The sequence below is a fragment of the Rhincodon typus genome, chromosome 15 (genome assembly GCF_021869965.1).
Source record: "Rhincodon typus isolate 14 chromosome 15, sRhiTyp1.1, whole genome shotgun sequence".
NCBI classification, from domain to species: Eukaryota; Metazoa; Chordata; class Chondrichthyes; order Orectolobiformes; family Rhincodontidae; genus Rhincodon; species Rhincodon typus.
In genome coordinates, this window is record NC_063346.1 from 20,864,497 (window position 1) to 20,876,216 (window position 11,720).

The following is an 11,720-nucleotide window of genomic DNA, read 5'->3' on the forward strand; positions in this document are numbered from 1 at the left end:
ATAGTGCATTTGGATTTTCAGAAAGTTTTTGCTAAACAGAATTCAAGTGCATAGAATTCAGGTAAAATACTAGCACAGATTATGGATTGGTTAATAGGCAGAAAGCAGAGAGTGGGAATAAATTCAGGTTGGCAGGCTCTAACCAGTGGGGTGTTACAAGGACGAGTACCTGGTTCCCAACTTTTCACAATCTATACGAATGATTTGGATGTGGGAGCTAATTGCAATATATTTCCAAGTTTGCAGATGACACAAAGCTTGATGGAAAAGTGCATTGAGAGGAGGGTGAAGAGACTTAGATTCTTAGTCACTGATATGAAAAAATATGGGGATATCATGGGAATATGGCACTGAAGTGGATGTTCTGGAATGGCAGATCAGGCTCAAGGGGCTGTATTCTTTACAGCAGTGTACTGCCATTGACATTTACACTTCTGCCTGTTTAAATCATAGGATTGGATTATTTTTGGTCATCTTTGCTTATTGTTTCAGATTTGCCTTTGCATAAATGATGTATTACAATATTTACAGTTCAATACATCTAATGTTATAAAGAACTAATCATGCATACAGAAGCAGAACATGTTGCAAAGGCTGCCTTTTGAGTTAAGAAATGCTGAACTCCTCGCTAACAGGTGCAAAGAGACCAAGAATTTACAAACTGTCCGGAAATGGACTGGTAAAGTGGTGATGAGCACTAGTGGCAGGAGAGCCTGGCATCTTCCTAGCACATGGGATAAGACTGGAATAGCAAAAGTGTGGTTGCCCACCATCCAGAGGTGGATGGTCAATTAAGGTTAAGTGGCAGTTTATGCTGAGCGTTTTTTAAAAAAAGTAATACTGGGAAATGATTATACTGATCAAACTGGAGCTCCATTTTGAAGTATGAGATGAGTCAGCCCAGTATGTTGCACTCCATTTTATTGTATTTCCTGGCTGGCCACCAATTTAGGCTTCAGCAGGCCTTCTACGAGCTACATATGACAACTATTTTCTTCCCCTCTCTCCTCCACCTCCACGTGAGAAGACTACCAATAATGCTGAGGCAGCTTACAATGGGCTGTTCATTTCTGAGGTGATTGAAGACCCAGAAAGGTGACATCCCCCAACAGCTCCAATATTGTCGCTAGAGGGTTAACTGCTCTAGACCATTCAGGCTTGTGTCCCGGCCCAAGAAGCAAGTGTCCTTTCAATCTTCAGGGTACCTCAGTTCACACACACACACCTTCTCCTTCCTTTTTAATTTGACAACAGCCACCTCTGTTGACATAAGACATTGGGATTGTTCTAACAGACAATTGATGGAAGATTGTTTCCACTGGCAGCAGTGTCAATAAGAATACATTCAGGATAGTATAAACTTTGTTATCCAAGTCCTAACAACCAGCCTTGCACCTCAGAATGATAATGTGGGGGTATCTCACCTTCTGTGGTCTTGGGAGTTGCTTAAAAAAGCCAAATCCCAGAAGCTAAGTTATCTTTTAACAATTGTGTCATATGTCCCTGTTTCATTGCATTGCTCACTTTCTTAAAATTAAAACATGCTCTGGTACCTCCATGTTAAATGACACCAACCATTCCCAGAGGACACCAGTCAACAAAATGTTATTGTAAGAGAAAAAGTGTGGAGAAACATTTAGGATAGTGATTGCTCTCATCTACATACTGCCGTAACAGTAATAAATGTGGTTCAATACTATGCAAAAAAAAATTGTCAAGAGAAAGGGTATGAAAACCTGGACCAATGCAGGGAGATTAAGTAAAGATACAAAACAGCCATGATCTTGAATGGATTAAAACAGAACTTAAATTTTCATTTAAATATTGCAACATTTGATTGAAAAGTCTATTGTTGCTTAACAATAATTTGCTATTTGTTAAAGAGGAAACATTTTGTGCTCAAAGATCAGGAAGCAGCCTTTCTAGTAGTAACATACCAGTCATTTAAAAATCTGACCATGGGTAAAAGCAGTGACAATGTAATAAAGCAAGTTACTTCCTAAAAAAGTTGAAAGTGTGCTTTATAAGTACATCTGAAAACACTGAACTGGAGCATTACAATAGAATTTGACATTAAACAATGAGCTATAACAACTTTGGTTTAAAAAAAACTGTCAAAAGTGGTATTCAAAAAGGAGCGTTAAGATCTTTAAGGAGAGGATCTTAGATTCAACAGACTGAGACACCTGAAAACATAGCTGCAAATGCTGAGGTGAAGGAAATCAGGGTTGCATAAAAAAAACCAGAAATGGAACAGGGAGCTCTTGGAAGATTGTAGGGCTGGAAAAAAAGTGATGGATACAGGGAGAGACCATAATGGGATCAGAAAATAAAATTCTCCTTAACTTTGATACTTATCAGATTTACCTGCAGAATGTCCTGGGGTTTTCTATTCCCCTCCCCTCAATTTCAATATTTTCCCATCATTTAGGTGAAGTCCACTTTAAGATATCTATTCCTGATCAGAAATGAAACCCACACTTCAGAAGCAATTAAAAACTAAAGGAATTTGAAATTGCAATAAATCAGGAGAAGACTAATTACAGTGTTGAATTGGGAGATGTGGGACTGTTGATTTAGATTCCACGTGACACTATGTGTTTAAAAAAAGTACTGCTAGAAACAATACTGTTTATATTTTAAAAATTCTGGACTCTTTCCTCAATTGCAGTAAAGCATTTCTGATTGATAGAATTGAAGATTTTGCCCAATGGTTACAATGATATTCTTGCAACTCCACTGTCAAACTTTTACTAGTCACAAAAATAATTTTCCTTGTTCTTATATTTTGCTTTCTTGCATATGATATAACAAAAAGTTGCACTCCAACCAGCAAACATTGTCTGTACATATTTGGAATTATGATTTCAAAGTAGAAATCAGCTGTAAATCAGTTTAATTTTTCCAAGCAATACATTTCATTTTTCAAAATTACAAACTCTAGAAAAGTGTTAATTTTAAAAAAAAGTCCTACACATGAAAAAAAATCAGCTTGCATCAAAATGACTGTGCAAAACGACTTGTAATAAAAATGACAATACTGTGCATGCTTAAGTAGAGCATTTGATTTACAAACAACATAATTCTTTGGTTATTTCCTTAAGCAAAAATTGATATTCTAAGTAAGGAAAATTATGTTAAGTATAGCTTTTACAAAATAAACCACAATTTTACCAACCCATCACATACAATTAAGTAATTGTATGAAGATTCATTTAAACTATTCAATTCCAGGCTATTATTGGTTGCTTTTGAAATTAGGATTCAAGCTTTTGAAATTTTATTGCCACAGATCTTGCAGAGCAAAATATTTTCATAACCGCAGTAACCACACACACGCATACCACATTCACAAAGAAACCTTACAGACGCACGTTGACAAATACCACAGTTTGAATCTGTTTTTACTATGTCTGCATATGATAGCCCTTTTAAGTCACTATTAGAAGCTTCAGCTTTTGGCAAATATGTTGAGCTTTGAGCACCAAAAAATGTAAAGGAATGACCATGACTGGTACAGTTTTCAACAGCTTCACACATAATAGTGTGTAACAAGAGACATGTTTCACAACAGAAGTGAACAGATTCACCGTTACCAAGGCAGCAATGCTGTTTGTAGTTCTTAGCATCAATGTTTTCCAATAATACCATTTTCCTATCTCTATCTGTATAAGAGTTACTAATTGAGTTAAATGCACATCCATCTTTTGCAGGGTCTTGGTTCATTGAAGGAACACAATTAGTATCAGGGATTCCAGTAAAGTGTTTGTTATAATCATCATTCTTGCATTGGCATTCAGGAGCAGGCCACACGGACTTCCATGTCGGTGAATGGATTGCATTTCCATCATACTCCCTCTGGGATTGAGAACTGGCTTGATTTTTTACACTAGAAATCCCTCTTAAGTCCTTGCCAACACTATCTTCAGTGGGAAGTGTCTTTCTAAGTAGGTTTTCTCTTGGATTTCTGTCAGCAGCAGGAAGGCACTTCAGTTTATTCACACAAATATCAATGTTTTCCATCAATTTCCTTTCTTGAAGCAATTCATCAACTGAAACTTTGTAGTGCTCCAACTTGTCTACAATTTCCAACAAGATTTCACATTCAATCCTCGTAACAAAGAATTCAAATGCCAGCCTGATCAATTCCAAAGAATGTGGTAGGTCTTTAATTTCTAGTTGGAGGTTATCCTTTAATGTATAGCCCATTTTCTTAAAGAATCTTATCAGGTCTTCATTACAGATTGCAGGTTTTAGGTAGTGCACATACGCTCCTGAAAACATCTAAAGTAAAAGATAAGATATTTATTTATACAAAAGTAATGAACAGTATCAACTAGCATAGAGCCTCAAATGGAAGATACTTATACCTCTCAACCCAGCACATGCTGGAAATTGCTGGATAATCGCGAGTACCCAAATTTTGGATATACATGTGATAAAGGAATATTCATTTTGAGACTGAAGGTGAACATAATGAAAGCAATACATTTAAAATTGCTGTTCCAACATATTTAACATTTCAATCCCTCAATATCAATTCTATACTGTGCAAGAGAACAATGTAACTAGCAAGTCACTGTATGAACATTTGGGAAGAGACTTACTTTAATTGTTTTGAATTCATTTCTCCATGGGTACAGGAAGAGGTTGACAGCGGCTAACTCCAGTAATTCAAAAGCCCCAATCAGCAACTTTAATGTACTTGCGTAATTCATTGTCTTGTGCAAAGACTTGGAAATAATTTCAACCATATCATCCTGTAGGAAATGGGCTAAATCTGCAGCCCTTTCTATTAACTTCTGTTTGACCAATCCTTTTAATTCTTCATCATGGCAGGTCGTATTTTGCCCTGAAAAACCATCTTCATACAGCTTCTTATATTGATCAAAAATAATTCTAAATCCAGTGTTCATTCTGAAAGAAAGAAATCCAATACCACTTAATCTATTAGGATAAATTTCAGATCAATAGATTTGTTTCTATTACCTCAATGTGGTACTGAAAGATAAAGCATGCCTGAGACAGACAGCATTGTAAAGATTTATTAATAGATAGGCAGAAAATAGGCAACAAAATCTTCAGACCTCACCTCTAATTACCACCATAATTTTCCCCTCTTAAATAAAAGGGGTTTGAATCAACAACCCCTTATCACTGCAACTTCCTCCTCTCCTTCTGTCCGCACTCTTTCAATCACTTTTCCCCTTATCTGCTTCCTCCTAAGACCATAGCCCCTTTGACCCCAGTGGGAAAAGGTGGCAGCAAGCTTCAGATACAGATCACGTAACAGTCCCCATTCCCCCAAGCTTGCAGCCCAGACTCAGATCAATGCATGTCCCTCCTGGTCCTGTTTTCTTGTCCAGATCAGGGGCGAAGCGCACTCCCTGTTGCACATGCTGCCTGGACTCAGCTCAATTCAACTGGCCACTCCTGGCCCAGATTCATCGCAGCACAAGATCTCCCACCCCACAAAAACATAGGCCCCAGTACTTAGCACCTTATGCACCCAGGCCCTGTATTTCACAGGAAGGTGTAGCACACAAACACAAATGTTAGTTTACTTAACAGCAAACGTTGACAGTATAGTTTTGGTATGTTATCTCATCATGCCACTTTACATTTAGCACAAAAGTACTAAAAACAAAGTAAAGTTTCTTGATATCCCCCAGACTTTAGGAAGGATAGAAGGACAGGGTGCCAGAAAAAGATGGAGAGGTGGCTCTCTCTACTAATTATGGCATTAAAAAAATAGAGAAGGATGATCAAAGTTCAGGATGCAAAAGCAGTTTGAGTGGTGGTTAGAAATAATGTAGACAAGAAGTTACTTTTGGGAGTAGTGTACGGCTGCTAACACAGGAGGATGGAGTATAAAAGGAAGAAATAATGGAAGCTCGTCAGACTTATTTAAATCTAAACAGACTGGAAAAAAAAGATCAGCTAGGTAAATGTAGCCTAAATGAGGAATTTATTTTTTTTCCACAATGGTTTCTGAGAATAGCATGTTCTGGAGCCAAGTAAAGTGCATGCTTCCCTGTATCTGATATTGTGCAATGAGAGAGGATTAATAAAAAGGTCTAAAGTGAAAAATATCAGAGATCAGGTGACTCGTTTCATTATCCAACATTTAAAGCTACAATCCCACAATTTATAAACATCAATTACAACATATTCCAGGTATCAACTTAATGAAATTTTCATTCCTAGTGCAAGTATATCCTTACATATGGAGCCAAAATTTTATGTGGTACTTCAAGTGTGACTTCAATGACTCTACAACTACAATAAAATACTCCTCTTTCCATATTCCAATATCTTGGCAATAAAGGGCAACATAAACTTATTTTCAGAATCATTCGTAATATCTGCATGTTAACATTATGCTGCACCTACAAGGATAATCAAATTATTCTAAACACCTCTCTTCTAAACTCCTCTGACACATTTTAAGTTATTATTTTTTGAACAAAAAACCATATTAAAATAGCCTCCTGTGTTCTAGGAAACTGTCTCAAAACTATACCGTGAATCGATCCTCCAACATATTTTTATCTATTTAATTTGTCAAAGCCGTTAATAAATTACTTTTATTACCAGTTCCTTCTCTATTTCAGAGATTCTTGATTAATGCTCTAATAGGATAGTTGCTGCAGGGAGGCCTGCAACTTACTCCTATATTTGATGTCCCTTCTTCTTTCTCATCCCTGTGATAATAACTCTGCTCTTTGGGATCCTTCCTCACGACTGTCCTTCTATATCCCTTTATCGTCAAGGCTTCTCCCAACATTCTTTCCATTGTATCTTTCAGTTTGAAACATCAAGTACACCACAACATTTTTTCCTCAACTTTGTCTATCATGCAATCATGGCCAGTAGATCAAGTCAATTTATCTTTATTTGTGCCACTGGTTTTCCTCTTGTTTTAAATGCTTTATGCATTTTGATTCCAGCACCATTGATTTTAATTTTCCCAGTTTGACCTTATTCACGACTGGACTTCATTGTTACACACCCTGCCCCTTTCCAATAGACTTAAATTTTCTTTATCCAAGTTGCCAAGCTACTCTCTGGCCTGGATTTCTTCCTTTAGATTCATAAACTTTTTCGCACCCAAATTCTGACTCCACCTGATCCATTTTAAATTAAAGCCCTAGTTATTTGGTTTAACATGACAATGTTCCCAGCCTGGTATAAGTCTCAAAGAATCCGTACCCTCCTTTCAGAGTACCGATGCAAGTGCTCAATGAATCAAAATCTCCCACATCACTCAGAACTACATATTTAACTGTGCGCCGTTTGGTCCACCAGCTCTGCCTTCACTACCATAATTTGAAACAAACTCATCTCTAAAGTCCATGACCTAGGTCTCGGCTTGCCCCTCTGTAACTGGATCCTTGACTTTCTGATCCATAAACCGCAATCAGTAGGAACAGGTAACAACACCTCTTCCACCATAATCTTCAACACTGTTGCCCTACAAGGCTGGGTACTCAGCCCCCTGCTATACTCCTTATGCACTCACGACTGTGTGACCAAGCACTGCTCCAACTCAGTTTACAAGTTTGCCTAAGACAACAAGACAACACCACCATTGCAGGTTGGATCTCAAACAATGATGGGACAGAATACAAGAAAGGGATAGAGTGCTTAGCGGCATGATGTAAAGCCAACAATCTCTCCATCAATGTCAGCAAAATGAAGCAGCTGGTCATTGACTTCAGGAAGCAGAGTGGAGGGCACGCCTCAGCATCAATGATGCTGAAGTGGAGATGGTTGAGACGTCACGTTCCTGGGAGTGATGATCACCAACAATTTGTCCTGGTCCACCCATGTTGTTAGCAAGGGTCAAGAATACACAACAATGTCTCTACTTTCTCAGGAGGCTAAGGAAATTCTGCATGTCCAGAAAGACTCTTACCAACTTTTATAGATGCGCCATATAAAGCATCTTATGTGGATGCATCACAGCATAGTATGGCAATTGCTCTTCCCAAGACCGCAAGAAACTATAGAGAGTTGAGAACATAGCCCAGTCCATCACGCAAGCCAGCCTTCCATCCATTGACTCCATCTATACTTCCCACTGGCTTGGGAAAGCAAGCAACATAATCAAAGACCCTTCCCACACCCTCTTCCATTAGGCAGAAGATATAAAAGTTTGAATACATGTACAAACAAATTCAAGAACAGCTTCTCCACAGCTGTTATCAGGCTTTTGAATGGACCTCTCAAATTCTGATTTCTCCCTCTCTCTGCACGTTCTCTGTGGCTGTAACACTGTATTCTGCACTCTGTTCGGCTAGTCTGATGCACTTTGTAAGGGATGATTTGTCTGTTTAGCACACAAACCAACAGTTTTCAATGTATCCCAGTACGTAATAACAAAGAGATCAAACGCAAACCATAAAGCTGAGTGACACTCAGGTCACCAGGGATTATGACCGTTGATGTTCGTGACATGATTTACCAATTCAATGCTCCATTAATTTAAAAGGAATTTAAAGTGGTTGTTTTAAGTGGTAATTTAAGGAACTCTCTTTTTGCATGTTTTCATGGGCCATATCTTTATTTCTGCAGTTGACAAACAGTTATGGAAAAGTTTAGTAAAAGCCCATATCTACGCTTCTGCCTAGAACAAATGGGTATAAAACAACTGAGCCCAAAGCCCCAGCAGATGCATGTCTGATAGAAAGCAGGCTGAAGTCCAGCCGCTCGATCTTCTGTTCGCTGCTTTCATGTTTGGAAAGAGCTCCTATGTTTTGAACGAGAAAAGCAAAACACTGCAGATACTGGAAATCAGAAATGAGAGAAAAAAAGACTGGAAAAACGGAGGTCAGGAAGCTTGTGTGGAGAAAGATATTTCAGAGCAATGAAATTTATCAATCCTAAATCTTAACTCTGTTTTCTCCACAGATGCTGCCTGACCCAGCTGAATTTCCTACATCTTTAATCGATGGCAGTGCCCACTTTTGAACATGAAAAGTCTGATGTTTGGCCAGTTTAATATGCAATATTTAATATTTAAAACAAAATAGATACCTAGGGGTGCAGGTACATAGTTCTTTGAAAATGGCATCACAGGTAGACAGGCTGGTGAAGGTGGTGTTTGGCATGAATGCCTTCATCGGTCAGAACATTGAGTACAGGAGTTGGGACATGATGTTACAGCTGTACAAGACATTGGTAAGGCTACATTTGGAGTAATGTTTCCAATTCTGGTCGCCCTGCTATACGAAGGATGTTATTAAACTATAAAAGGTGGCTGGAGAGGTTGGGACTTCTTTTCCTGGAGCGTCGGAGGTTGGAGGCTGACCTTACAGAAGTTCATAAAATCATGAGGCACATAGATAAGGTAAATAGCCAAGGTCTTTTCCCAAGGTAGGGGAGTGCAAAACTAGAGGGCATAGGTTTAAGGTGAGAGGGGATAGATTTAAAAGCGACCTGAGTGACAACTTTTTTTGAGACATAGAGGGTGGTGTGGGTATGGAACAAGCTACCACAGGAAGTGGTAGATGCAGGTGCACTTACAATATTTAAAAGACATTTGGACAGGTAAACGAACAGGAAAAGTTTAGAGGAATGTCAGCCAAACGCAGGCAAATGGAATCAGTTCAGTTTAGGAAACCTGGTTGGCATGGACATGTTTCTGTGCTGTACAAACCTATGAGCTGCTTTACAAAGGATTAAAATGCAGCATTTTTCTTGAGTTTCTCAATTCCCCTAGTCACAGACATAGCAACTAATGGAAACATGTCATCCTTCTTTACGCTGTAAGAACGGTTCATAACTTTTAACACCTCAATGAGGTCACCCTAATCTTCTCTGTTCCAAGGAGAATAAGTCCAATTTCTCGAATCTTTTCTTGTATTTGGAGTTCCTTGGATCATTCTAGTAAATCTCCTTTGAACTCTCAACAGGGCTTTAAATGTTCTTCCTTCAATAAAAGATGCCTAGAACTGAACACAATACTCCAAAACAACAAACCAAAAGAACTGTGGACGCTGGAAATCAGAAACAAAAACAGAAACTACTGGAAAAACTCAGCAGGTCTGGCAGCATCTGTGGAAAAAAAATCAGAGTTAGCATTTTGGGTCAAGTAACCCTTCTTCAGAACAATTGTCCAAAAGTGGCCTGACCAATGATTTGTAGAGACACAGCATCTCTTCCTTGTTTTAATATTCTATGCCTTTGTTTATGAACCCAAGGATCTTCATAACAACTGTTTCAACTTGCCTGGCCAACTTTACAGAATTAAGCACATAATCTCGGAAGTCCCTACCGTTCAGCCTGTATTGACTCTCCATGTTTCTTGTACCCAAAATGCTTTATCTCGGATTTCTCTGCATTGAAATTCATTTGCTGGGTGTCTGCCTATTTGACTAACTTGTCAATGTCCTGCTGAAGCCACTCAGCATCATCCTCACAATTCGCTATCCTAATAAGAAGTTTAGGAATCCAAAACTTTCACAAACCCCTTTGAAAAGGCATCATTTATATAAGTGATTTGGATTTGAACATAGGAGATCTTGTGAGTAAGTTTGCAGATGACACCAAAATTGGAGGTGTAGTGGACAGCGAAGGTTACTTCAGAGTACAACGGGATCTTGATCAGATGGGCCAATAGGCTGAGGAGTGCAAGATGAAGTTTAGTTTAGATGAATGTGAGGTGCTGTATTTTGGAAAAGCAAATCAGGGCAGGAATTATACATTTAATGATAAGTTCCTGGGGAGTGTCACTGAACAAAGAAACCTTGGAGTGCAGGTTCCTGGTTCCTTAAAAGTAGGGTCGCAGGTAGACAGGATAGTGAAGGTGGTGTTCGGTATGCTTGCCTTTATTGGTCAGTGCATTGAGTACTGGAGTTGGGAGGTCATGTTGCTGCTGTACAGGACATTGATTAGGCCACTATTGAAACACGGCGTGCAATTCTGGTCTCCCTCCTATAGGAATGGTGCTGTGAAACTTGAAAGAGTTCAGAAAAGATTTATAAGGATGTTGCTAGGGTTGGAGGATTTGAGCTATAGGGAGAGGCTGAATAGGCTGGGGCTATTTTCCCTGGAGCATCGGAAGCTGAGGAGTGACGTTATAGAGGTTTATAAAATCATGAGGGGCTTGGATAGGGTAAATAGGCAAAGTCTTTTCCCTGGGATGAATGAGTCCAAAACTAGAGGGCATAGGTTTAAGATGAGGAGGGGAAAGATTTAAAAGGGACCTAAGGGGCCACTTTTTCACACAGAGGGTGGCGATTGTATGGAATGAGCTGCCCGAGGAAGTTGGGGAGACTGGTACAATTACAACATTTAAGAGGCATCTGGATGGTTACATGAATAGGAAGGGCTTAAGAGGGATATGGGCCAAATGGGACTAGATTTATTTAGATATCTGGTCAGCATGGACAAGTTGGACCGAGGGGTCTGTTTTCACGCTGCACATCATTATGACTCTATAAAAGCAGTGTTTTAAAAGTGTCAAAATATCTTTGGGGTTTAATCTTCGTTTATTAATTCTACAAAACCAGCTGCAGCAGAATGTCTAGATAAGTGGTATTAAATGGCCCCAAAATCCTCCTTCAATTTACCAACAAACTCAGTGCCTTCCTCCAAAACTTCCTGCTTAGTAAGCATTTAGTACAAGGAAGTGAGATAACAAGGTGTAGAGCTGGATGAACACAGCAGGCCAAGCAGCATCAGAGGAGCAGGAAGGCTGACGTTTCAGGCCTAGA

General features: G+C 39.0%; 1 protein-coding gene across 3 annotated transcripts in view; it reads right to left on the minus strand.

Moving 5' to 3' along the window:
• Positions 1 to 3,263: 3,263 nt before the first annotated feature.
• spata2l (spermatogenesis associated 2-like) overlaps positions 3,264 to 11,720 on the minus strand; it is a 20,158-nt gene continuing 11,701 nt past the window's right edge. For all 3 annotated transcript variants that reach the window (XM_020516296.2, XM_048606054.1, XM_048606055.1), the window contains 2 exons: positions 4,608 to 4,917; positions 3,264 to 4,284 (listed from right to left, as the gene is read on the minus strand). In XM_020516296.2, coding sequence (XP_020371885.1) covers positions 3,265 to 4,284; positions 4,608 to 4,916 — 1,329 coding nt within the window. In that variant the 5' untranslated portion in view covers position 4,917 and the 3' untranslated portion in view covers position 3,264. The remainder of the gene's footprint in view (positions 4,285 to 4,607; positions 4,918 to 11,720) is intronic.